At 49.4% G+C, this 27332-nt stretch overlaps 2 protein-coding genes and 1 long non-coding RNA gene across 5 annotated transcripts in view; 1 reads left to right on the top strand and 2 right to left on the bottom strand.

Annotated features, from left to right (window-relative positions):
• The window catches only part of LOC116946592 (ornithine decarboxylase-like), a 36803-nt gene extending 30355 nt beyond the window's left edge, over window positions 1-6448 (bottom strand). For 2 of the 3 annotated variants that reach the window (XM_076070062.1, XM_032961649.2), the window contains exon 1: window positions 6103-6448. In XM_076070062.1, the coding sequence (XP_075926177.1) occupies window positions 6103-6448 (346 nt within the window). Of the gene's footprint in view, window positions 1-5000; window positions 5480-6102 lie in introns of those variants that run through there. The other variant, XM_076070063.1, reaches the window with a different exon arrangement.
• On the top strand, window positions 5451-13645 carry LOC142929233 (uncharacterized). The gene is made up of 3 exons (XR_012945453.1): window positions 5451-5472; window positions 6040-6554; window positions 10428-13645. It is a non-coding gene; the product is annotated as an uncharacterized LOC142929233 (long non-coding RNA).
• NOL10 (nucleolar protein 10) lies at window positions 9122-25443 on the bottom strand. The gene is made up of 21 exons (XM_032961650.2): window positions 25242-25443; window positions 24502-24547; window positions 24206-24304; window positions 23096-23173; window positions 22533-22570; window positions 21813-21949; window positions 21349-21414; window positions 20544-20604; window positions 19997-20082; window positions 19784-19862; window positions 19354-19503; window positions 18454-18520; window positions 18097-18149; window positions 16226-16352; window positions 15547-15626; window positions 14766-14864; window positions 14025-14117; window positions 13005-13178; window positions 12061-12434; window positions 11720-11822; window positions 9122-10614 (listed from the first exon to the last, which is right to left on the bottom strand). Exons 1-21 carry the CDS (start codon window positions 25305-25307, stop codon window positions 10420-10422), a joined length of 2271 nt encoding a protein of 756 aa, XP_032817541.2. The 5' UTR covers window positions 25308-25443; the 3' UTR covers window positions 9122-10419.
• Window positions 25444-27332: the final 1889 nt, after the last annotated feature.

Genomic DNA, 27332 nt, shown 5'->3' with positions numbered 1-27332 from the left:
GTTTATTAGATTAACTTTCAATAAAGAAACGTCTAACTTAAAACGAATTTGTGAAAAAATATTATTTCCGCTCGACCTGCGTGAGTGTAAAAATCTACCCGCTCATGAATATTAATGACGGGGGGGGGGGTGCGGCATGTGGAGTGACGTCACGCGCGTTACTGTGGTGCCGCCGCAGCGGAGCCGCTCCAGCGGAGCCATGCCCACCGCCGTGACGCCGTCACCAATGCCTCGGATTTCCCGCCACTCCCCCGGGGCCGGTGCCTTCTCAGACGTCCGCGTTTTGCCCACTGCACAGTCGTGAGGCCTCCGCAGCAGAGCCGCTCTGCCGAGGCCGTGCCCACCGCCGTGAAGCCGCCACCGGGGGATGCCGACGCGGTGCACCCTCGCCACCCCCCCCCCCCTCCGCATGAACGCACACGCCCCACGTAGAGCCGGGAGGGGAGGTCACCCGGCCGATAGGTTTTTTTCCAGAAGTCCCTAATGGGATCGAACTTCATGGTTTCCTGCGGCCGAGAAATTGGGCGATCTTCCCCCTGTAGCTGACATGCACTGCGGCACCGTGACCTAATATTAAATTTGCATGGTCACGGCAAGGGCCATCGAGCCACCGCGAGTGGAACCACACACGCACAAGCACGGGTCAGTGGACTGGTAGTGGGAGAACAGAGAGCGGACGTCGGAGAGATCGCTGCGGCGACATCACCCGAGCTGGGATCCGAGTATCGAAAGGGCGGGAAAATCCGAGCCCCTGATTGGACGGGAGGCCAAGGGAGCGAAACGGCGAAATTCCTTTGTTGTAGGTAGGATAAAGGGAGGGGGATTCAGGTAGCAAGGGCAGTTCTTCTTCAAGATCATCGCGGTCCACGCAGGAGGGGAGTCAGCCGTTCGAGACGTCCGCGTGACGAACTTCAGCGCAGCCAGGCTCAACCCTCTACTGATCGCTTTTCTACAGCTTCCAGCGCAGCAGAGTGGAAGTACACGTGAGTAAGAGAGAGAGGTAAGTTTGGGCTATTTGATCGAGGGTAGAAAGCAGAGCGATAGGCAGAGGAAATACAGTCTAGGATCCCAAGGGGAATAGGCTGACATCCACTGACCCACGCAATTACGCGTAGCTTAACGGGTTGCTCGTGGTAAATAAATTAACTGGTAGGGGAATAAACTGTTTCGTGTGGTCCTTTGGAGGGTGAAGAGGAGGGTGGAGAGTGTTTTGTGTTCGCGCGCACCCGCGGCTGTTTGCGGCGAATAAGGGAGTAGAGCGTGCTTGGTGTCCGTACCTGTACGATCGTTTACAGTATTGTTCAGCGCGCGCGTGCCTACACGAATATCTTCGGTGGTGCCCAGCGCTCGCGTACCTGCGCAATCGCCTACAGTAGCGCTTTGCGCTCGCGTGCGTGCGCGGTTGTTTACAACGAAGCGGAGCGCTCAGTGTGCGCGTGCCTACGCGTCTGGTTTCGGTGGCGTTTAGCGCTTGTGTACCTGCGCAATCGCCTACAGTAGCGCTTAGCGCTCGCGCGCCTGTGTGAGGGGGTGGTGGTCGCGCACCCGCGCGATTGTCTAATAGCGAATTAAGCGCCTGGCGTGCACGAATACGCAGCTGTGTAAACAGCCCCGTTAAATCGGAGCCAAGTAATCGCGGCGTGTTTGTTTTTGCTTAAGAGCGTGGGTGGGAGGGAATCCCACGGGGGCGCGCCGCGCCCGTTTATTCCCGTGCAGGACGGGGTTTTACTTTGCGAGCGCGCTCACCGCGACACGCCGCCGTTGAACAGGGTAGCGCATCGCGAGCGCAAAGCGTACGAGCTGCTAATTAAGCTACGCAAACGCGGTCGACATCCCAGGCAGAGGTACAGGGGGACGAGACATTAGGGGTCGGTAGTCTGGACCTGACAGAGCAGCCGGGGGGGGGGTAGCGGTATGAGTGGAACGGGGGAGTCGGTGAGCAACGGCCCCGACAATTCAGTGATGGCGGGGGACGGTAGCCCCCACATTACACACAAATAGACATTCTTGGCTCATTATAGTAGTAATAGGTGGATGTTAATAAAACATGCAACGAGTCGTATTCAAAATCCCCTGACTGCTGTATTGTCACGTAACATTGTATCCTATCACCAAAGTTAACGTTTAATATCATGATGTTTAAGAATATTCATATGCAGTGGTTGACATTTGAACGTTTCAACGTTCCAGGCACCAGGGTTTGTTAATTCAGAGAGTGAAACGGCAAGGGACATTCTTGTTTCTTTGCCCTCGTGTGGGCAGCGAGTTTTTATGGTGTTTGCCATGGGTGCTCCCTCGCATAAATTTATCTCTGAGAAAGTTCCCTGGGTCACTCCTTGCCCATGCAAGAGTTACCTTATTTTCCCGCATATAACCCGCAGACGCATATACCCCGCGAAAATAGCGTTTTGTGTAAAACTAATTTCAGATAGCCCGCACCTTCATATACCCCGCATGCATTCATATCTTTAACGTCGTTACCGCAGCTTAACGTCGTTACCGCAGCTTAAATCACATTAATACAAAGTTTATATGTGTAATACATTCCACTATCAGTTGTTAACATTAAAATCATAACGTGCACAAAGAAAACAAACTAACTGGAAACGAGTGAACTTAAAACAGTAAATAAGTAACAAAAGTAAATATCCAATAAATAACACATAACTGGTAAGTACAGTTTTAGCACTGGTAGATTGCGCACTGCGCAGACAATAGCAGCACTACGGTCAAGCCATTGCCTTGCCCCGACACTCCCACCTCTCTCTCCCGTCACTACCACAGATCTTGCTCTGCCCCAACCCCCAACCCCCCTACCCCCAGCTCTCCCGTCGCCGGTAAACAAAGTGCTTTAGTCAAAGGTAAGTGTTGCATAGTGGATAGTCCTACCATGAAAAAATTTAACGAGTCATGACATGTCACACGTGTAAAGCATGTTTGGGATAGCCCACACCTCCATATACCCCACAGGGTCTTGTTTTGTTTGTAAAAAGTGGTATACCCCGTGGGTTATATGCGGGAAAATACAGTATTCCTTTATGGCCTGTCATGAACGTGTTCCTCCTTTGCAACATGAGTTGTGTTAATTCCTGAGAAGCAAAATATACTACGGATTCAAGGCCCCCCTCAGCTCTGGTTATTCTCATCATGCCCAACTGATTGATGTCTCTTGCATTATATGTCCCTGCTTCTCATCCTAGTGCTGTTTTCGCTTTGTTATCTTGTTTTTCCCGACTTTCGGCATGCAGGGAACACATATTTGTCTCCAAGGAACCATGGCAATAAAAATAGACAATATCACACTTAATATAATTTTTTGGGGAAGGCATATATACAACACTTGTCAACAACACACAACGTGGATTACGTCAGAGGCCTCCAACCTTTTTGGCACCAGGGATCGGTTTCGTGGAAGATCATTTTTTCACGGACCGGGGGGGGGGGGTCATCATTGGGTCTTTCCCCCTTTTCAAATAAGCTCTCCATCGACGTTTGTTTTTTACTCATTTTGGCGGAATGGACCGGCTTACTGGGGGTATTTGCCCTAAGGACTGCTGCCCTATGGCAGTCATCTCGACACTACTGCGAAAAACTTGGTAGGACCCTCCTGAAAGAAGAGTCGTGAGACTCAGTGAGGTTCTCGTGGGATAAACAAGCGGGCTTTACTCGAAATAAACATCTTCAGAAATAAATTAATGCAACGTTTAATTAATAAGAATCAAGACAAGACGATATTTTCCAAAATGGGGCGATACAATTACCGTGAGTCTCATATCGGACAAAATAATAACAGCACAGTAGTAATCACTAAACGAATTTTCATAGAAACAAAGAGATAAACACCCCCGTATAGCCCAAACAGACTGTTGGGTGAAGTGCTGTTAGCGAGCACCTATCAATGCCGACACAGCAGACGGGACAGTGGGTGGCTAGCACCACATATGACAGCCCTTGTCTTCCCAGTGGTGATGTTTACACACCGAACCAGGCACTAATTTGAGGCTTTGTCGACCTACACCGGTTCAAATAATAGTCACTGGTGTTGGCCATGAATGGGAATCAAAATCGCGTCGCCGGGTTCGTAGCGCAGCACACGGACCAATGCATCACCGTTCTCCATATAACGCACACATTGCCATGAAACGGGAATTTCCAGCCGCGCCTCGGAGGCTCTGCGGAGCCAGGCTCAGGTTTCCTGCTCCTCACAAATAACGTTCGATGAAACAGATGAGCAGCCTTCAGAAGTCTCTTAAAAGTGGCAGTCCATGGATTTGATGATGCTGCTGGTCCGTATGTGCTGCAGGGATGCAATTCCACAACACAGATTGGTGGGAATGAGAAGTTGATGGATGAGGACATTAGTGTCCGTGTGTTTACCGAGGCCCGTGATTTGAGGACGGCCAGGTAATGTGGAACTAAAAACAATAAATAAAGACAATGATATATTGGAGTACAGCATCGTCATATAGCGCAGGATACATTTCTGATCCACGCATCGTCATGAAAACGAGCACAACTTCACTTTCCCCGTGGGAAAGATAATCACGATCATCGTTATGAATACTAATCCTCAGGGTATATTATTTATATCAAATTCACGATCACCATCCATGAATCTTAAACATAGAACAAAATCGGCATCGTCTTCTTACATCAGCGTCATAAAATATACATGATAAAACATAATGTACAGGTATTTGGCAATCCACTCCTGGATGGAGGCCTTCGAGCACCATGTCGGTCTTAGTGGTTGTTTGACCATACCTCAGCACACTGTTCAGTGGGAGGGAAAGTGGTAGCCAGGACCGGTTCAGATGTCAATCACCAATGTGTTCGAGGTCGCCAGATCTATAGCGCCGTGCGCCAACCACTGCCACCATGCACCACTCCACATCAATCACTGCCATAACTGATGATTACGTCCATCATCTACTAATTACAATGATCTTAAAATACCACTGATACGATTAATGATCATAAATCCTCACGATGACGCTTACCCATGTTAGTAAATAGGTCCTCTTCATCGAGCGCGTGTGACTTCGGTCTTGAATTATCTCTTGAGCATCCGCACTTATATATAGTTGCATGGTGACCTAAAAGTGTATGAACATACTGTCCTATTTAGTATCTCTGTAAAGTAACCTCTTGATCTCTTTGTATGAATTTCAATTGTAAATATTGACCACGCTTCGGTGGCATTGAGTGCTCAAGTTATTGCAACATTTTATCAACGTTAACGGTCATCAACCACAACCTCCACCCCCAAACATGAAAATGGGTTTTTGGGATGATGGCAAATTGAGCACACTCACTGCCCACTTCTGTTGGCGGTCTTTGTTCTGTTGTGGAGTAGTTGATGACGTCATGTCACCCTTGGGTGTAGAATGGATGACAGCTTGTCACCCTGGGATATATAAGCGGGGACCGGTGACGTGAACGGGGTCGTCGTCAGGGGCTGGGAATAAAGAGGTTGGAAGCGGGGACCCAGGGTAGGGGGAAATTAGCACCAGGCTAGGGTGGCTACTTCACCCGGCCGACCGAGTTTGCTGATCCTTCGGTCGGTGCTGAGGGAAGAGCCTGAATAGCCTGGGTGGGTGCTAGGGACCTCCCAGTACCCTTTCCCTGGGGAGTTATACGACAGTCCATAATAACTAAGTCATAATAACTAAGTCGTAATATATAGGCCACCTCGAATCGAACAAATGTCCTCCAGTCCCCTCCTTTAGCTACAAATATTTCCACGTGGCCCAACCTACGTGGTCGATCAGCGCCCTCTCCTCGTCGTCGCTCCGATGAATTAATTTCCGCAACCTGGGCTATGGCTGCTGCTCGTGCTTCGAACTGTTGTCCTAGTGCTTCTCCGTGTGGCTCTAACGCTTCGCCGCTAGAGCTCGGAGTGGCCATTGCCACTGGGCGTGGCGTGTTTCGCGCCAATTTTGCTCCGATAGTGGCCACGTGTTGTTCCCGCCAAATTCTTTTCTACTCCCTCCGGAGGTTGCCCTTCTCCATCCCTTTGTTTTTCCTCCTGTTTCGTAGCCTCCGATGGGCTCCCCGGCCCGGGAAGGGTGGATTCCTTCCATTGTGGTGCCGCATTCTCACCCGTCAACAGCGCTGGCTCCCCGGTCCCCGGCGCCGGTGTCTCCCGCGCTCCATCCTGGTCGGAGACCATCTCGGCCATCGTGGTTGCTCGTGGCGTCCTCACTTCTGGGTTTTCTGCTCGAACCGAGTGAGAAGAAGTAGAGGCTGCGGGCGCCAATGGCGCCGTCGCCGGGCCAGCAGCTATCTTGTCCTCCCGCAACTGTTTCAGGAGTAGCATTACCGCCTCCATGAGTTGATCAACTCGGTCCGCCCAGGGCCTCCTTCTCTCGCGGGGTGGAGGGCTCTCAGACGAGCTGCTCCTCACCTTTCTGTGTCTTCTTATGGTTTGAGGAACCGCCTCGACCATCTGTAGACCATACTGTCTCCGGATCACGGCTGTCCGGGGCACTGGGAGTGGAGGCGCGTTCTTCGCAATGGAGTGGACAAAGTACTGCACCACCGTTATAACCCCAGTAGGTGACTACTTCATCATCACTTCTGGATGAAGGGCCTTGCAAAGCCTTCACCATCCCTAAAGTATACAAACTTGAAAAAACTGTTCGTGTGATATGGAAGAATACGATGAGCTATGAAGCTCTTTTATATAGATGTCCAGTAGGGGCGGGTCAGAAAGTCACAACAACAAATACAAAAACTGATATGAGTGAAAAGTATCGGAAAGCTAAGCAAGTTACTAAACATAGATAAAACATATAAAGCGTACAAGTCCAAATTTTATAAGAAACCTTTGCTACGGGAGCTGTTTGCAGGGCATGGAGTAGGAACTTACCAGCAAAAAAATCACTTCCATAGATTCCTTGCGACTTAATTATCGCCCTTGCACAAGAGGCCATGTTTCACATGGTGTCTCAATGGCGTTATCTCCTGATCCAAGAAAGTATGCTAACACGTGAATTCAGCACAGGGCCACACTGACTAGAACAGCTTATCTACGCAGTGTCATACATTTTAAACATGCATATTTGGAGATGCAGCTACGTGGCTTAGAGGGCGGAGCACTGAGCAGACACCACTGCAACCCTGGATGATGGCACCACGGTCGCGAGATTTTAAGTACCTTGCCTGGTATACAGGTCGTTGGCTAAATCCCAACCCTCACACCTGCATATTTGGAATTTGCATGTTCTCTCTGTGGTCGCGTGAATATTTCTCCAGGCCATCCACATTTAGAATCAACATGCGTTTAGAGTATTTGGCTACTCTACATTTCCACTTGATGATAAGCCACTTCGTTGAACTATCATTTGTGATCAGGTTGCTTCTGAAAAGTGCCACATAGCTCAGTGGGCCTTACCTGGTAAGTAACAATTTTAGTTTAAGCTTTAGATTTAATGCATGTGATTAAACCAGACCCCCAAGTTCAAATAGTTGATTGGTTCAGCCCGGTCACCAAGGGCTACACGCAACAAAAACCCAGCAAAGTAACATTTGGTTATCAGAGGAGGGCCACTTTCGCAAAATATACACCATCAGCAGTGTGAGGGCCGCCACAAATTTGAAACCACTGGGTTTGATAGCATGATGGGGGTGTATTCACATTTGTGTAAGATCCGCACGTTGGAATGGCTGGCAAGGTGAAGTGGCTGCGTTACCGTTGCACTGCAGGGGTACCGTGACGCCGTCGTGGATGGTGGACGCAGCCTCCAGGGTGCTTCTTGTTTGATGATCTCACGGCGCGTGCCCGAGTGAGATTTCGTTCACGCGGAAATTCGATCTCGTTCGTCGAAGTGTCCATAATTTGTCAATTGTGTTCACGCCAAATTTCGTAAAAAAAAGTTTGTAAATCGAGAAAAAACCTGGATGCTTAAGACACCCATTAGCAGACAATGCCCACTATGGGAAATTAGCTCGTGATGACCTAAAAGCTATACATATACATCTACAAATAGAGGTTTGGACTTAAACTTAACTCTTAAAGGCTACAGGTAGTAATTTATAGATGTTATGGTTTCTATTAAGGTTAGGTTTCATCCTTAATTTCAGATGGAACATGCTTCTGGAAATTATTTATTAAAAAACTACACTTAGAACACTGGCGAGTCCATTAATTTAGTTTTTTGTAAATCTCTTCATAAGATTATAGGAATAAAGGGCACAATAACAATACAGGATGAGCATGGATAGGCATCCCTTGCACCCCTACTCAAAACCAGCGTTCCAGAAAATACCGATTGAGAAATGAAACCCTGGTGAGGTGGTTAGTTTTACGGTAAGGTCTAAAGGTTATATAATAGTTAAGGTTTGGTCTAAACTCTATATGGTTAGGGCTACGACTTGCTGTTATAGATTGGTTTCAAGGCTAAGAGTAAGGAATGACATTAAAGTGAAGCCCGGATGTTTGGGGTTTAAAGTAGTAAAATCAAATCTGTTGATGATGAATTAAGGCCACGTTTACACAAGGGTTAGCGTTAAGGATCGGGCGGGTTTAAAGACTTAAAACTTTCGTGACTGCAGGAATTCATATTCTTTGGTTCTTTCGGTAAAGTCACGTCGATAAAAAAATAACAATAAAAAGAAAGTGAATAAAAATATTAAACACAAAAAACATTAATGTAGACTGTAGCCTGGTTATTAAGCTGGGTGAGTGTACTGGCAGTCTATAATGTTGACTGTAGCCTGGTTATTAAACTCGGTGAGCGTACTGGCAGTCTACAATGTAGACTTATTCTTGGTTCTTTCGGACCATTTTTTAAGGTAACGTGGCATGGTTTTTGTATTGCTCAACATCCAAGTTGAACACTAAATTTTTATTTTATTTTGTACAAATGTTTATAAATGGATGACCGAGATAACAAGGATTACGCACCCATAGTTCAATGACACTGGCTCGTCTACAGCCATTTCAGGCGATGTCTTCGCATGAGCATTACGAGAACTGCAAGTCCTCGCTTAACGCATGTTCACAACGCGTTTTCGCTATTTCGCGGTTCTTCCGTCAGGGAAACCCTTTCCGCACATCGCGAACCCTGCCCGTAATTATAATGCAGAATACGCCCGTTAAAACCCGGTTTCTGAGTGGTCAACGACGAACTATTTTATTGAGCTGCGTAGCCGAGTACTGCGATACAGTAACGCGGTGGCGTACCCTCAGTTATTTGTCACGCCATCTCTGTGTGCGCGTGTGTACATCGTCACTCGGCAAACCTTATTGTTACATTGTGGGGAAACTGTTTTCGCTGAACGTGTCGGTCGCTTTCCACGGCACTCTGCAGGAACACATCTAACACGCGAAACGAGGACTTACTATACTGGGGTTGCTGCAGTATTTCACGGGAAAGTATAACATTTTCACGTGACGATTATGGCAATATCAGTTTCCCATAACGTTTAATTATACTTGGAACTTGATTGTAGAATTTTATGGTATTGATTTGTATCGTGTGCATTGCTGCAATCCCAGTACAAATAGGATTCCTTTAAAGTTCTCATTGGATTTGACTGAAAATTATTAGCAAGTCAACTCAACGTTCATTGCAGCTTCACAATCTACAACACTGATAATTCACATGCTGCATTAATCTGTACAGGAAAATCATTGCAGCTATTTAATTGGACCTTCAAAATATTTTTCACGTCATTTCGTTCATATTTCATCAGGAAATACGATACCAATAAAATACACGAGTTCAATTCAAGCTCACGGCAAACACCAGTGATAATTATTTTAACCGGTCCCAGGCCTTCCCAAAGTCGAGTCAGCCTCAAATGAGTACATGGTGCGGTGTGTAAACATTGCCACTGGGGAGACAAAGGTGGTCAGGCATGGTGCTCCCTAACAGCACTTTCCCCAAACGTCTATTGAGGCCTTAAGGGGGATGTTTGTATTTGTGTGCATACTAGAGCCAAACGTGTTAATGTGCTTGTATAAATGAGCCAGCTGTATACAGGTCAGTTATATAAAAGGTGAGCTTAGTACAGATGACTTGGTTGTACACAGACGAGTCAGGTGTGTAGAGGTGAGTTGTGCGGGCAGGTGAGACGAGGTGTATAGATTCGGAGTCTTCAGATGCGGTTGATATATAAAAACCGCATTGTATTACGATATTGTCTGTGTGTGCAGGGGAGTACAGGTTTATACAAGGATTCAAAATCCAGCCTGAGTACTACTGATAAGACACAGAATGTTGAAAACGATTTAGTTTGCTTGAACTGAATCAAGAACCAACTCTGCTGATAAGACGCACTCCCAGAAGGCCGGGCGGCCGATCAGTTATGTAAAAACTTTATTTTTTTATGCGGAGACACAAATATGGGAAGGAGGGGGGGGGGCGTTTATTTATTTACTTTGTTGCACGTGTGCGCTCGCCTGCTGTGTCCTCAATGAGGTCCACCCCTGCCCCGGCCCCCACCTCGTCCCCTTCCGCGCCCCCCACCCCTCCCCCTGCCTCCCCGCCACCCACCCCGCCCCCCACGAGCCGCCGTCCCTGGAAGGCTCCCAGCCGAGCGCCGCAGCTCCTTCCGCTCGCGGTGGTGCTGTCTCTCGGCCGTGTGGCGCCGCTCCTCCCGCTCCGACTGCGGCGGGGAAAGACAAGCGCGGCACTCCGGTTAGCGGCGCGCACGCCTCCAACCACGCGGAGGGCCGCATCGACCGCGGCGCCAACCGCATCGACCGCGACGCGGTGTCGACCACACACGCACATGTGCAAGGGCCCGCGCACACACACACCATGTGTCTTTCCACTGCACCTCCGATTAGCACGATTGGCTGTGTAAGGTGTGAAAGGAGTTCAATATACATACGTACATGTGGTGCTTGTTGAACAGTTATACTTGGGGACTTGTGATCGTGGAGTGTTTGGATGGTGTTTGTGTTGGTGGTGGAGTGTGTGGGTGACTAAAACACAGACATTTGGCACAGTGGGCAACACAGTTGGTGCATCTGCAAGTCACCTCAGTCAACCCATGGCACTTAGGTCTGTTCTGTGACCTCCTGCTAGCTGGCCTTTGACACTTCACATGGCCTCAAAGTGCACCTAGCATGACACAAGTGTCATGGCGACGCCACCGCCACTCAGTGCTGAACGGCGGTTGTTGGGTGGTGGAGTGTGTGGGCGATGGGCAGTGCACCACCTCGTGTCTAAGCAACCGTGGAAGATGACATGGGAATTAGTTAATAATAAAGTATTAAAGCTTTCGTGACTGCATAAAATTACTCATTGGTTTTTTCGGTAAAGTCACGTATGTAGAAATACAATAAAATTATATTAAAATAAAAAACAATCACGACGTTTCGATCGCTTGTGTTGTGATCAAAACGTCGTGATTGCTTTTTGTTTTAATATAATTTTATTGTATTTCTACATACGTGACTTTACCGAAAAAACCAATGAGTATAGGAATTAGTTGTCAAGCCACATCAACTGCCCTCTGGATCCACACTCGGGGCACTCCTATGCCTTGAAAAGAGCCAATGACACCCTCATTTTGAATTCTGGTATCTGGAATAATCAATATTAAGTGACAAACCAAATTTAATGCGCAGTCACGAGGGTGAGCGTCAATCCATGACGGATGGGTGAAACACAGGTTCGAGTGCAGGATCTCAACGATGACAGTGTTGCATCCACGACATGGCCATTATGAACCCCTGGGCCAACCCGGCCATTCAAAGAGTCACCTTCTTGAGACGGAAAGTCAACTCCTTGCTGCCCACGGAAGAGTGTGCGAGGCCCACGGGAAGATCAGACTCCTGTTCCTTCACCCGATCGGCAAGCGAGGACCTGGAGCCAGAGACAGGGGCGCATGGCGGATTGTGCGTGCTTTTGTTAACGGCCTCTTGCACACACGCCGGTCTCCGGTTTCCTCGCACATGAAGCCAAACACATGTATTAACGAAATTGTCTGAACACCGAATGGCGATCGAACGCGACAGGAATATTGTAGTAAAACAGTGAGGTGCCAAGACAGAAGCGACACGAGTCTTGGAGAGCAGGGGAGGGGGGGAGAAGTTGTACGCACGTGAGGCTTTTCCGCTTCTTTGCAGCATCCTTGAAGCTGTTGAATTCCACTCCTTGCCGGATTTCGTAGAAGCGTGGCTGCTGCTGCTGCTGATCTCTTGCCGTCATCGTCCCGGCAGCAGAATCGGCTTCCTCATTGCCTTGCCACGGTCGTTTCCTTCCCGAAACGTCTGTCTTTCCACGGCCACCACCACGACCACCAGACCCCGGGCCGGGGGTCGCCCCACGCCGCGACTCCTTGCCGGACGCTTCGAGGCGAAGCAGCTTGTACTGCCTCTGCACTTCGGGGACCCAGGAGCGATCGTCGTCCGAGCTGTCGTCCGAGCTGCAGCGGCCGTCGGGCTCCGAGTCGTTCTCCTCGGTGGCGGAGATTTTCTGAGGATGACAGAAGGCGTTGGGGGTGGTGAGGGGGGTGTGCGGGGTGGGAAGGAACAGCACAGGGCTCTTAATCGCCATGTTGGAGGATACAGCAAGTCGACCCAGAGCAGGCCCAGGGGGCTGGTTCAGACATCAGTCGCCAGTGATGTTAACCGCAGTCAGGAATTGAACCACAGGTCTCTGTGTTTGTAGCGCAGTGTGGAAATCGCCGCATGTTCACTCACAGTGACTCACCAACACGAAAAGACAATACACAAATATTCCCCGTATAGCCTTTACAGACTATTGGAGCAAGTGCTGTTAGCGGGCACATATGAAGGCCGGCACGGCACACGAGGAAGGGGGTAGATGGCCAGCAAAACGCCTGGATGTCTTTGTTTTCCCAGTGCTGATGATTGCAAATCACACCCGTTACTCATTTAAGGCTGAGTCGACCTAGGAGAGGGCACAGGACAGGTTTAAATATTCACCACTGCTTCTCTCTCTCTCTCACACACCTCACTCACCCACACTTACCGACCCCACTCTCTCACACCCCCCCACACTCTCTCTCTCTCCCGCTCTCACCCTTTGCTCTGCCTCTCGCTCCATGCCCTTGCGCTTGCGTTTGCGTTTCTCAGTGGCGCGCGACACCACGGGGTTGAGCAGGCGGAAGTCCTCGCTCTGCTCGTCCACCTGGAAGTCTGGGTTCTCGAACATCAACCGGAAGCGGTCGTCCTGCAGGATGCTGCCCACCGACGCCTGCGCACGTGGAGTGGCAAGGGCAGGAAGGGTGGGGGTGGAGGACAGGGGGGTGGGGGGCAGAGGGCCAAAGATGGAAGTCAAAGGGCAGAGGGAGGAGGGTGGAGGCCGGAGGGCAGACACCAGGGAGAGATTTAAGAATTCAGTGAAATAGCAAAAAAAACACTCTTTTCGAGATTTAATTTTACATTGTTGGGATTAGGGTTAGGTTGACGAATTTTCCTTTCTGAACGATCGCAGGAAGCGATGCATCACCTTGTGTGCGGAACATTCTACTGAAGTCTCATCACTGAATGACCTTTGAGGCCCCTCAAATGACATTTTGGCGACATGCCCAGGGGCACTGCACTGTGTAAACATTTTCTGCCACGTAGAAATATTTTTGTTGGATGGTAATCCAGAATGTTCATTCTCAGAGCAGGATTTTAGCCAAATGCAGTTGGAAAATAAAACTAATTTGACGCGAATGCTTTCTTGTGTGCAGGCATCGGTGATCATGCCAAGAAGCCGGTTTAATCACGGGCGGCCAAAACCCGGATTCAAACGCAGGTTTACCAGTGTTGCTGACTCAAGTGTCTCTAACGCAGCATTACCCCTCTCCAGAACTGCCCGGCCACGTACATTTTGGCACAATTTTTCAGCTGCTGCGTAAGCCTTGCAAGTTCTCAGGGAAATTCCCCTGCATCAGCTGGTGACAGGTGGAGTCCTGCATTTCATTTTTAAGCATTACCAATCGACACACAGCGGTCAGTTTCCTGCTCGGGGAAAGGCCCCAACCATGGATTGTGCGCCGGACGCCCTCATAATGAATAAGTGGGGCCCCAGTGATTGGTGGTGACCTCTGACCTTCTTGCGCTTGAGGGCTCGAGAGGAGGTTGCCTCGTCCTCCTCGTCATCCAGCAGCTTCTGGGCGAGGTCGGCGTTGACGCGGGGCAGGCGCTGCTCACACACACACACAGGCGCACGTGTGAGTGTGTACGCACGGGCATGTATGTGCGTGTACACACAGGTGAATAGGTGCGAGTGTGTACGCACGCGTGTGTACCTGTGTGTACATTCGAGTATGTTCAGGTGTATACACACAGGTGTGCACGCAGGAGTATGCCTACATACCCGTGTCTACACACACACATGGCAATGCATCGCACCATGTTAGAGAATGGTCCAAGGACGTGGCTATCACAGAACTTATTCTGAAATCTCTTCGAGTGACCAAATCCACACACGAGGGGATATTTTGGCATGGGCCCTGCTACAGAGAGATATTTGCCATGGCATACAAACTACTGCTTTTAAATTCTTAGTCCTGGAAATGTTACAAATTCATTAAAAAAAATTAGTTTTTGTTGCACAGCCACTGGCGACTGGGCTACAACAACTCAATACTCGACTTGAGCACCTGGGTTTAACCGAACCCAGCCTATCGGCGCTCCCGATTCCTACGGCGCCCAGTCCCAGCTCATGAGAGCCGCTCCCGACGTATCGACGCGTCGGGGGGCACGCCCGGTCGGCGGGGCCAATCGGCGGACGGTCAACGCGGAGGGGGGGGCGGTCCGGCGGGAGACAGCTTCTTTTCGGTAAACCCACCTTGGTTTGGACTCGCTGAACTCTGCCCTCTTCGATCTTCTCTCGAATCTTCTGCTTGCGGTACTCGTCGTAGGCGAACGGGTTCGCCATGGCCTTCACCTGAAAACGCACGCGGCATTCCGTGTCACAATCATAACGTTCACATTCGAGAATGGCGGAGACTTTTTTTTTCCACAGATGTCCAACGGGACGTGAGCGCCTGGCCTCCAACAGGGCCAGGCCATCGCCTCAAGGAAACCCATTTCAAAGACAGTCGGGTAAAAGAATATTAAATGAGGTGATGATTCACCCACACCGCCACCCCTCCCACCAAGCTCACCCAGACACTAGCATCCAACGGCCCCCTACCCCCAGAGAATAGATGAATTACATGTGACAATTCGATCAAGAATCGATAATTATTTTTCATAATTTTTATCGCCTCATTTGTACTGTTTCCCCGTTTGTCCCGTCGCGTTCGCCGTCTCTCGAACGCAAGATGAACCAGGCTGGGCGATGACAAAGCAGCCAACAACAGCGAAAGCCCGGGGAACTTTCAACAACAACTGTTTCATTTGCAAAGCGTCGTCCGTGCAAGACAGCACTCCCAAAAGTCTGACCAACTGTGGCACTGACGAATCGATGCATAATCCCAGTTATAATTTTAAAAGATTAGGAATCACGAAATGGGGGATCGTGGTGGAGGGGGGGGTGGTGGTTTGGCAGGGTGTGGCGGTGACGAGAAACAGAGGTGAGAAACGCTGGTCGGGAGAAACCATCATCGTGGCTCTGCGAGCGGAACCTTGTGGTAGAGGCGGATGTCGATGAAGAAGCCGTGCATGTAGGCGCGGAGTAGCGGAGAGCCCACGAGGTGCGTCAGACCTGCCACACGCACATGAGAGATGGCCACACGGCATGACATGTAGAGGGGGCACGCTCACACAGACACACACGAAGACAACCCATAAAGCCTTAACAGACTGGAGGCACAAGAGCCGTGAGCTATCACGGCACACGAGGGGGTTGTTGGCCGTGAGCAGGAATTGTACTCGAGTCGCCGGGTTCATAGCGCAGTGCGCTAAGGGCTGCACAATTGAATCGCTCAAGACCCCGATTGGTGACCCCGATCAGAAACCCCTAATGGTGACACCGAATCATGACGAGTCACCAAACCACGCAGGGAGCCGAGTGACCGGGTCGATTGTCGCCACGTGCCTCTACCGACGCGATTTTGTTCCTAGAGTATGCGCAGGGGTTGCATTCTCGGTGCTACGGAAATCCCTGCTGGTGCCGCCGTTGTGTTGGTGGTGTTGGTGGCAGTGCTGCTGGTGTTGATGCTGGTGGTGCTACTCTAGGAGCTGGTGGTATTGGTGGCGATGCTGCTGCTGGTGTTGTTGGTGGTGTTGGTGGCGGTGCTGGTGCTGGCGGTGGTATTAGTGGCAGTGCTGTTGCTGGTGTTCGTGGCAGTGCTGCGTGCTTACCGAGCGCTTCAAGGTCGATCCGCGTCAGGAACTTGTAGTCGTCGTAGACGGTGCTCTCCGGGTTCTCTTCCAGCTCCTCCGTGAGACTGTCGAGGAACGAGCACCATCGCGGGGCTGAGCCCAGCGCCTAAATGCGCAGATTGGAAAATCGCCCCCGCAATGCACTCAAATGTGAGGACACGTGGCAGCTACCGCCTCCACCCCTCGACTGCCAGGGTAATGCTCGTTTCCACAGGGCCAGCTACCCCTAGGCTAGACCCCACAGCAATCACCCTAATGGCAGACGAATGCCCGTTTGCAGGCCAGGTGCCGAGTCACCTTGTGCCGCACAGGGATAACTGCTACTGGGGGTGCCCTTTCACGTGTGTTGAGATGTGATGGGAGGTGCTCTGAGACGCCGCGGTGTACGCGCGGGCGCTATGATGGACTTTGAGGTCACGGGACAGACCAAGGTGCTACCATACTGCCTCTACTTGATTACTGTGACATCGTGTATAAATCAGCCCCAAGTACTGTACTGAAGTAGCTTGATTCCATCTATCACTCGGCCTTAAGATTTACATTGAACTGCCCATATAGGATTCACCACTGTGATCTCTACATTGGGTCAAACTTAACATCTCTTAATGTTCGACAACTTGTGCACCAGATCTAATTTATTCACGATGTACTTACAAAAAAATCCGCAGACTACCTGCTGGATCTCCTCTCTGTTTCAAAGAACAAATTTGACCTCATGTCTTCGCTCATTTACCAGCTTCACATTCCCTATTGCCGTACCAAAACCGGAGGAAGGGCCTTTGCTATTGATGCCTCCATGGTCTGGAATGCTATTGCAAATAAACTGCAACTTGAATCACTACCTATGAGATCTTCACTCAAAACTGCTCTAGAGGAGTTGTACACCCCTAGCTGCCACTGCTATTCTGTGGCCTAAAATAAAATAAAATGTTTCGCTCCGGATGACCGCTGCAAAGTATTATCTGTATTTTGATTTAGTGTGCTGATCTTAAAGGTGCATTAAAAAATGTGATACTCCGACTGATGCTCCTGCTGTTGTGGAGTGACTCATGCAGCCAGCTATGGCTGCAGGGTTTGGTGTTACATGTTATTTATGTAGTTTATTGTTAAAAATTCGGTCACAGTCCCTATGATCACTGTTACATTGCATTCATGGCTTTATTTTGGTGATTTCGAAAAGTTTTTTGGTTTGGCCATGTTTGTTGTAGTACGGAGTTAGACTGATGGCCTAAATCAAAGTTGGCCTGTGGTTGTTATTGTTTTTTGACTTGCATTCCACTGGGATTTTGCAACAGCGTTGGTGTACGGTGCTTTTTCGAGAATATTTTGCTGTTTTTTTCCTGGATTTTCTGTTTGCACAGTCACATAGTCACTTTAAGATGTTTTCTTGTTCATGTTTTTGTTTTTGCGGTTGCACCCGATTAAAGAGCCGAATGGCTCACAGGGCTATACCAAACAAATGAAACTGAAAACTGAAAGGTGCCATGGATTAACTGAAATGATTGACAGATGCACAAAGACAAAGTGAGCACCTATGAAGACCAGCACAGCACACGAGGGGGTAGGTCGCCAGCACCACGCCCAGCCGCCTTTGTTTCCCTAGTGGTGATGTTTACACACCGCATCAGGTACTCATTTGAGGCCGAGTCGACCTAGGGGAGGTCTAGGACCAGTTCAGATAATCGTCACTGGTGTTGGGCGTGAGCAGGAACCCAACTCGGGTGGCCAGGTTTGTAGCGCAGTACGCTAACCGCTGCTACACTACTGCTCCCCACACACAAACGAACACACACGCGCGTGCGACATCATCGGTAACCATCACAGTGACTCGTGCCACACAGCACACGCACCGGAACGTAGTACGTGTTCATCTTGGACGCCTCGCACGCCAAGAAGAGCATCCCTGTGGGTTAGGGGTCGAGCCAGGGTTGGGGGTCACAGAAAAGAAATCGCATAAAACCGTGCGCACCCAACAACGAATGGTAAAGCAAACTCGATTAAAACAGAAAAAAAAAGTATACAAAGACGCAGAGGCGCCATCAATGATACGATGTAAGAAATATGAGTCAAAGAGAAAGGCAGGATGAGGGTGATGGAGAGACAAGAGTGATGGAGAGATGCGAGTGATGGATTGACTGGGGGGTAGGGGGGGTGACAGAGAAACGGTAGCGATGGAGGTAGAGCTGAGGCGTGCGTTTACCGCGTACCGGAGTTGGGGTAGAGGCACATGTTGTTAATGTTGTACTCGGGCTCAAGGGAGGTGAAATTCTTGCCCTGCCAAGTCGCAAAACAAAACAACAGCAACGTTTAGATTTCGGACTGCCGTCCCTGGCAGCAGAGACACAAGCCCAGAAACAAGTGCAGCACTTTATCTTGTGCGCATACACGAGTGTGTAAGCGCGTGAGCGTGCGAGTGTATGGGGGAATGAGCGTGTGAGTGTACGCGAGCCTGTTGCGAGCAAGTGTAAGCGAGTGTAAAAGCATAGAAATATGTAAGCTCGTGAACATGTGAGTGAGCGAGTGTGCGAGTGAGTGAGCAAGAAAGAGTGCAAACGGGTAAATGAATAAATGTGAGCGAGTGTGAGCATATTTGCACTCGAGTGTGCGAGTGTCAAAAGAGTGCGAACGTGAATGTCAGTGAGCAGGTCACTGTGTAAGATCGAGAATAAACCGAGTGTACGAGCAGTGTATATGCACATTGGCGGATGACTATAGCATGCGTAGTATATCATAAATTATTATGCGCAAATGTAAATATGTATACGGGCATATGGATGTGTGTGTACCAGTGTGGCGAGCGGTGACAAGAGCACTTAGGACGCTGTGCTATGAAACCCGAGTTAAGATTCCCAGTAACGACTTATCATCGTACGGCAAGTGATATGTGAAGCAGTGCTGGGCATCCTCTAGGTCGACTCAGCTTTAACTGAGTACTCAGCACAATGTTTAAATACATCAGCACCGGGGAGGGAAAGCGCGGATGGGCACCAGCCACACCACCACACCATCGTGTGCCTCGCTGACACCCAAAAGGTGCTCGTTAACGGCACCGGGCAGGGTCGCGTCGCGAGGGTGCCGCTCGCTCGCTCGCTCGCGGCGTTGCCCACCGTGTGCTGGTTCCACATCTTGACGATGCGCGAGTCGGCCGTCACCACGAGGTCCAGGTCGTCCCGGAACTCGATGTTCCGGATCGGCAGCCCGAAGCGGTGGTCCTTGACGAGGAGCGGGCGAGCCGAGCGGAGGTCGTACAACAGCACCTGGCCGGGCGGCACGGGCAGCGCTCACTACTGCACTCGCCGCTGGTCGTACAGCGGCGACGGGCAACCCAGACGAGTCGGTGGGCCACATGAGCGGCCCTCCTTCACCCAAGTGGGCCGCGAGCTTGACACCGTGCTTGTGCACTGATCATGTTCCCACGCAGAAGCCGAGACAAACTTGGACTAGGCCACCAAGAGGGGCTGCACGGTACGTATGCGGCTTGTGGGTCGCAGGTTGCCCACCACTGTTGTAGAGTGTTGGGGAGGGGGAGATCCATACCTGCCCAGTGCTGGTGCCCACAGCCATGTTCAGGGCTCCGTGGAACTTGAGTGCTGAAATAGCCGGAATGCCGGTAACCCTGAGACACAGACACGGCCGTCCAACAACGGGTCACAGCCATCAGAGATCCCGGCTCATAACTTAGAGGTCACAAGTTCAAATCCCAGCCATATGGGGGATCTTTTATCTTTGTTGTGTGTGAGTAGCGCTTACTCTGTATCAGGTGTGATGCTGCTAAGGGCGCAGTCAAGCACTCCGGCACGTGTACGGTCACGTGGGTCCCAGCACTCCACCCTGCCCTACAGAGATAAGACCCACACACCATAGCCTATTACACACCGCCAGGATAAAAGTTCTTGGCCAGCACCGATTTAGGCTGGCACAGCGCACAAGGCGTAGAGTGTGGCCAACGCCACACCAGGCCGTCTTTGTCTCCTCAGTGCTGATGTTTAAACACCGCAGCAGGTGCTCATTTAAGGGGAGACCCAGGACCGATTCAGATATTCAACACAAGCGTTGGCCGTGAGCGGAACTCAAACTTGGGTCCTCGAGTAAGTAGCGCAGCGTGCTAACCACTACGCCACCGCTGCATAGATACATTCATATACAAACAGATCCACACAGGCGTATGCAATATCAAACACCTCCACACATATAAGCCCACACATATATACACATGCATATGAAGACACGAACACACGTACACAAGTACACGCGTGCGCACAACAGGCGCGTAGGCGGGAACAGGCGATAAACTGACCTCCGCTGTTCCGCAGGCAAACAGCTGATGCTCCGTATTAATCCCGCACACATTGTTGGATCTGCCGGTGCACACGCCATCGCACAGGGTGGTTCATTAGCAGTGCTAATATCAGCTTTTGTTGCCTTATAAAAAATAACAAACAATATAAAAGTGATTATTAGTTTGCCAACCCCGCAATGACCAGCGTGAAGTGTCATTATTGTTGTGTTTGTTTAGCCTGGAAGGCCCCCCTAAGTTTTCGTGACATTTTTTTCAAGGGTCTTGCCATGTTTTCACAGCAGGGTTGCAACTATTGCCAAGGCACAATTTCCGATTGAGTAATCTGCGGCGTGATTTCTCAAATGTGGCAAATTTAAACCATGGCATCGGCATGCAATGGCCTGCTTTTATTAACGATGTCTCGGGATATTTAATGTCCATTGACTGTCACAAGCCAAATGTGATTGGATTAAGTTATTTTTCTTTGCAATCATCGGTAACAGGGATGAAACCATCAACTCACTGCACTTGGGGACCCAGTTTAATAGCGGGAAGCGGCCGAAACCCGGATTCGAACACAGCACCTCAGTGGTGCTGGCTCAGTGCTCTGACCCTGGAGGTTTCTGGCACCCAAGAAACTGACGTTACAATAACAATAGTTGCTGTGCCCCCCATGCTCAAATGAGTAATAGGGCAACACTCATTTCAATTGGTGGACTATTCCAAATCTATATATGGAAGGGACCGGTCTACCCATAGGAGAATTCGTGCTGTAATATTGGCTGTTGATATGCCAGGAGGAGTAGGAGGAAGAAGTACATACGATCCATCAGTTTGAAATGAATTCAGGAAACGGCCTTGCTCCAGATTCAGGCGGAACACTTCGGAACTGCAGACGGCAAGTGAACGCAGTGCACGGTGAACACAGAATGCAGAAAATACAGCAAACAGCGCACGATGAAAACAGAAGAGCAGCGAATACAGCAAAGTGAATACACACAGAGCGAACACTCTGTGGAACACACATATATTTGCCACTGTTACTGGCCGTGAACGAGAACTCAAACTCTGATTGCTGGGCTCGTAGCACAGTGCTCTAACCGCCAAGCTACCGCTCCACAAAGATAAAGATTCCTCGTATAGCCTCTAACAGACTTTAGGGGCAAGTGCTGGTAGCAAGTAGCACCTATGAAGGCCGGCACGGCACACGAGAGCAGTGGGTGGCCAGCGCCACGCCCGGTCACCTTACTCGGGTTTTGGCAGGGAGACCGCGAGGGCAGCACGCACCTGGCTCCTACGAGGTAGAGGTCGCACGAGGGATAGTGGTAGGCGAAGTCGCGTCCGAACTTGGGGATGCGCGTGCGGTAGTAGATGCCGTTCTGAGAGTGGAACTCCACGTATCGGTCGCACTGCAGGAAAACCAGCTGCAGCAGACGGACGAAAACCCCCGGAAATAGTCACCACCCATGAGACAATCCAGAGCTCGAATCAGAAGCAGAAGGGCATTCACACAATCTAGGCAAGTTCGGAATTCAAAGTTCAAAATCATTCTAATAATATATATTTGGATAGAAAGTTTGAAGGCAATTGATTCAGTGTATTTTGGCGTATATCACGTAGGAATAATGTGAATTTGTTTCACGATAATCCTCCACAACCCGACAGCGCCAATCCGAATCAAGTTGCCATGAAGGAAAATGTGCCAATTGCATTTGGTTTACCGGAGGAACGTTTACAAACAAGCAAAAATGTCAGAAACCTTTCCACGACGTTTCTCTGGAGATTACATACAGCATCGTTAGGTGTTAACAAAAGCTCAGCTCTAACACGAGAATGAAGCTATTGGTCGTTCAAAAAGAGAGCCCATTATCAGCCTTGGCATTCGACCCTCAATTAGTGCCAGCGTCAACACACAGCGCCAACTCACAGCGGCGACTCCTCTAATAAGGCCATGCGATAGATCGTGCTGTAATTAGTTTAGTGGAGTACACGCCGAGTTAGACTCACCTTGGAGTAATCGTCCGAGAGGATTTCAAAGGTGACCACTGCAAGGGAGACACGGAAAGGCAGGGGGCGTGAGCACGGTCATGTTAATGCAGAACAAATTCCTATTTACCCAGCAAAGCCTCGTCGAGTCGTCAGACTGCCGCATCACTCGAGGATCCTGCGCTGGGATGTTTGGCGAGTGGAGTAGTTTTTTTTTTTATACGTGGGAGAAAAATTAAGTACCTTGGTTGAAATACCCACCACACGTATAAAAGAATGATAAAAATCTACTTGCTCTACTGGCCTCTGATGGCAGCACCTCATCGCCCTGCAAGAGAGTGTTTCATCAATATGAAATCACTTCACCGATGTTATCTCTACATAATCAGCGAGCACATTCACCTACCACAGCCCAGGTCCTCCTTCGCAATACACCTCTTTGTCTCAATCAAGGTCAACAAGAGGGTCAATCATGAGCCAATCCTTATTGAAGCCACCACAATTCGCCATCACTTCCTTCTGCCACATCTCACACCTGTTGAGAGTATTCCAAACTTTCAATTGAGGCGATGAAAGGGGCTCACCCTCTGAGTCCATGCAGCGCTCAAACTTCATGGAGAGCTGATTGACGTCATAACACCTCACCCGTGGCTTGTAGGTTCCTGCGCAAACACACGGACAACGTGATGACACAATAAAATGACATTTCAATCTATTACCGAGCATCCTCAACAATGTCTTCCAGTAGCTTGTTTAAGCAGACAATTCTTGGACCGATTTTCGAGTTGCCTTAGTCTCATCAACAGAATGTGGCATGGTAAAACAAGTGATGGGTGTTACAGCAAGTTCCATCCGTAATCACTGGATAGCAGATTTACGATTATATATGTACTCATAACATCAGTGACAGGGATGAAGCCATCAACTCACTACACCAGAGTTTCCCAAACTCCAGCCCTCTTGACTCACCACGCTACTTCTTACCCTGTTGCCAATGTACTCCCTATTCAAATATAAATTAACTGGTTCAACACTGTACGCGCCCGATGATTGTTAAACAAATCCCACATGACGTGCTAAGTAATTAACGCTGTCTGCATCACATGGAACACGTGCACCATGTGTACACACGCACACGAGGACCATGTGTACGCATGCACACGCAGCATACGTGGATACACGCACGGGAACGTGTACACGCACGGGGACCACGTGTGCACGCACGTATACTGAGATCTTAACCTGAATTTAAATCGTCTCTATTCATGCAGACAGCGTTAAATTCTTGGCGCTTCAAGTGGGACATGTTTTACAATCATCGGGCGCGTGCAGCGCGTAACGAATGGGGAGGAGTAAATTGGTGAACACGGAAAGAAGGCGGCGCATGGTGGGTCGCGAAACCTGGAGTTTGGGAGGCCCGGCACGACACGATTTGCCGTGCCGGACAAGAACCAAACTGGCCTCATAACACCTGTGACTCTGGCTCGGGGCCAGCGAGGGTCGCATTAATTGCACGAGTCAGTCAGTCAACACAGTGTCACCGCGTCATCTACACGCGTCTCCATGAGTAAATCGCAATATTATTATTGAATGTATGTTGAAATTCTTTCGCGCCGCACGTAGTCAAACCGTGCTAATCGGAGGTGCGACCGCTCGTGTTGGCCGCGTGCACACGTGCTGTCCCGCTGGTTCACCTGTTGCGAGCAGGTACTGCCCGTCCCGCGACACGCGGATGTTGTTGCACACGGTTGGCATCTCCCAGTCCTGGATGAGGTTGATTCGCTTGCGTACGGCTGAGAGATACACACACACACATGTACGCACACACGCGTTAATGCATGCACACGTGCGAGACATAAACAGGCACTCGGAGATGGCGATCAGCATTATAGCATACGCACTTGCTAGCATTCATGTCAGGTTGAGTGGACCAGAGTGTATTGAGTGGCTGCTGTCAGTGAGTAGTTTGCGGTGAAGGGTGAACGCTCACCGACATCTTGCTTGAGTAATTCTCGCCTCTTGCGGTCTGTGAGCCACTGCGTACAAAGACAAAAGATTCCCCGTACAGGCATAGCATACTTTTGGGGCAAGTGCTGTGAGCGAGCAGATATTAAGGCCAGCCCGGCACACAAAACGATGGGTGGCCTGCTCCACGTCCGGTCACAATTGTCACCCTAGTTGGTGATGTTTACACACCGCACGATGTACTCATTTTAGGCTGAGTCGACCTGGGCGAGGCCCAAGACCGGTTCAGATAATCGTCACTCGTGTTGGCCGCGAGCGGAAATCGAACTCGGGTCGCCGGGTTCGTAGTGCAGCGCGCGCTAACCACTGCGCCACCGTAAGATAAATTTGCCAAATGAACATCCAATTACTTGGCTGCGACCCCGTCATGAATTTTAAACCATCGTCCATCATCCCAAATCACGTGTCCTGCCCGAGCTCACCAAACTTTTCTTCACAGTTGGACTAAACAGGTTGCGTTCTTTTTTACTCTCCGATCCACGCCTTCCTTTTTTCTGTCTGGGGTGCAACCCCAAGCGTGCAAGGCCTAATCACCAAGCACACACTCCTGTGTAACCGGCAAAGTAAACACGAAATGGTTGGACCGACGATTCGAACTACAAGCCAACGTCGTATGCTTTACCGGCCAAGCACTTTCTCGACTCTCCCATTCACCGCGGCAGGAGCTCGCAAAGCGGACCCCCCCCGCCCCTTCTCCCCACGCACCTCAGGCAGAGATTTTCCGCTGTTCAGGTTGTAGATCTTCACGTTGTTGATGCTGGACACCTGCATTGCGACTCGAAGGCAAGAGTCGAACCGCCCGAGACCCCTTTCGCTCCCAGCTCGACTCCCGGTCGCTCCGGGGCTACACGTGCTCCGCGCGCCAACATGTGTTCGCCGCTTCCGTTTCCGGGTCAAACCCGCGGGGTTGGGCAAGGGGCGGAGCGTCGCTTGCGAGCCTTCGCAGCGCAGACTCATGAATATTAACGAGGATTCATCTTCTTTGGTTCTATCGATAAAGTCACGTAGAATGGGAATAAAATAATAAATTGATAAAATAAAATAACACAATAATTTCAATTTGTTATTTTATTCTCATTCTACGTGACTTTACCGAAAGAACCAAAGAAGATGGATCCTTGCAGTCACGAAAGCTTTAAATCAAAATATTAATGAAGATTAAACAAAAAATAAAAAATGTGAATAATTTATTTATTCTCGCTTAATCAAGCACATCGATATATTTTTTTTCAGTTTTCAGTTTATTTATTTTCGTATAGCCCTGTGAGCCATTCGGCTCTTGAATCGGGTGCAACCACAACAAACAAAAAAAACTAAAACACGAACAAGAAAACACATCTTAAAGTGACTATGTGACTGTGCAAACAGCAAGTCCACGAAAAAACACAGCAAAAATATTCCTGAAAAAATTAAATATATGAAATACGCTATCCACGGATTACATATCTGTCACCCCATGCTGTTTGCAGGTAATCTTGTACAGGGAAATTTGAGTTAGGGGCCGTCCATAAATGACGTCACGCGATTTTGGACAATTTTTACCCCCCCCCCCCTTCGTCACACGATATCACAAAAAGTCAGACCCCCCTCCCTTCAAATATGACGTCACAAAGCTCTGCCCCCCCCCCGAAAAAATATAAAATATACTTCAAATCGCTTTATACTATTGTCATTGTAGTGCGTATTTAATGTGGCGCTGCACTCTGATGTTGTAGGAGAAAACATTTATTAAAAAGTATATTTGATTAAGTGGAACGTGTTGTTTATATATTTAAAGTTGCGCATTTTGATGTGACGTCACATTTCTCAAACCCCCCCCCCTCTCGTCACAATCGTCACAAATGTCTGACCTCCCCCCCCACCCAGTTGCGTGACGTCATTTATTGACGGCCCCTTATCAGGTCTATGCGGCGTACAGCCGTTTCAATACGGACACATTTTTTTGTCAATTTGTTTGTGTTTTTTTTAGAAACGTTGGCAATATATGCTGCGTTGGCAGTGGAGCGAAAGCACACAGAGCAAAGCGACTCGAAATAATAACAATGAAGGGGGGAAAGAATATAAAATCGGCGACGTTTCGGATAATGACCATTCTTCAGAGTACTAAATAGGCCAGAGAGAGCGGATAAAGTATCACCAGATAATGTTTCATTCGAGAAAGTAAGAAGCACACAAAAACCGTAGGCTCGACGTTAATAAAGTTATACTTATGTATTGACTTAACTGTCGTGACTGCAGGAATTCATATTCTTGGTTCTTTCGGTAAAGTCATGTTGAAAATAATTAACAAAAAATCCATATGAAGATCAAATAAAATACATCAACCTTGCCTTACATAGCAGGGATAACCAAAAAGATTTCCAAAATCTTGAACAAACACAAGATCCAGGTCCGATTTAACACAGTGCATAAATTTCGTGATCTGATCCCATCTGTGAAGGACAAGATTCCTGACATGCAATATCCCGGCGTCTACAAACTAAGCTGTATCTGCGGCAGCAGTTACATTTGGGAAACTAAATGACATGTTTTTGCTGCGAGGTGCAATGCCCCCCCCCCATCTCTACACCCCTCTCTGCCCCTATCTCTACCCCCCTCTCCCTCCCCTATCTCTATCCCCCTCTCTCCCCCTATTTCTACCCCTCTCACCCCCTATCTCTACCTCCCTCTCTCCCCCTATCTCTACCCCACTCTCTCTCCCCTATCTCTACCCCCCTCTCTCTCCCCTATCTCTACCCCCCTCTCTCCCCCTATCTATACCGCCCTCTCTCCCCCTATCTCTACCCCACTCTCTCT

Source organism: Petromyzon marinus, chromosome 27, assembly GCF_048934315.1.
Source record: "Petromyzon marinus isolate PM22_M1 ecotype Great Lakes invasive population chromosome 27, UKy_Petmar_22M1.pri1.0, whole genome shotgun sequence".
Lineage (NCBI taxonomy): Eukaryota > Metazoa > Chordata > Hyperoartia > Petromyzontiformes > Petromyzontidae > Petromyzon > Petromyzon marinus.
Note: the sequence above shows the minus strand (reverse complement) of the source record. Positions and strands in the feature narration are given on the sequence as shown.

Excerpts from the sequence above, each read along its gene's own strand:
- NOL10 (XM_032961650.2), bottom strand. The coding sequence starts at position 25,307 with ATGCAGGTGTCCAGCATCAACAACGTGAAGATCTACAACCTGAACAGC. Across the intron at positions 24,548-25,241 it reads GCGGAAAATCTCTGCCTGAG|TGGCTCACAGACCGCAAGAG; the intron begins GTGCGTGGGGAG and ends CTTTGTACGCAG. Across the intron at positions 21,415-21,812 it reads CTCTACCTCGTAGGAGCCAG|TTCCGAAGTGTTCCGCCTGA; the intron begins GTGCGTGCTGCC and ends TGCCGTCTGCAG.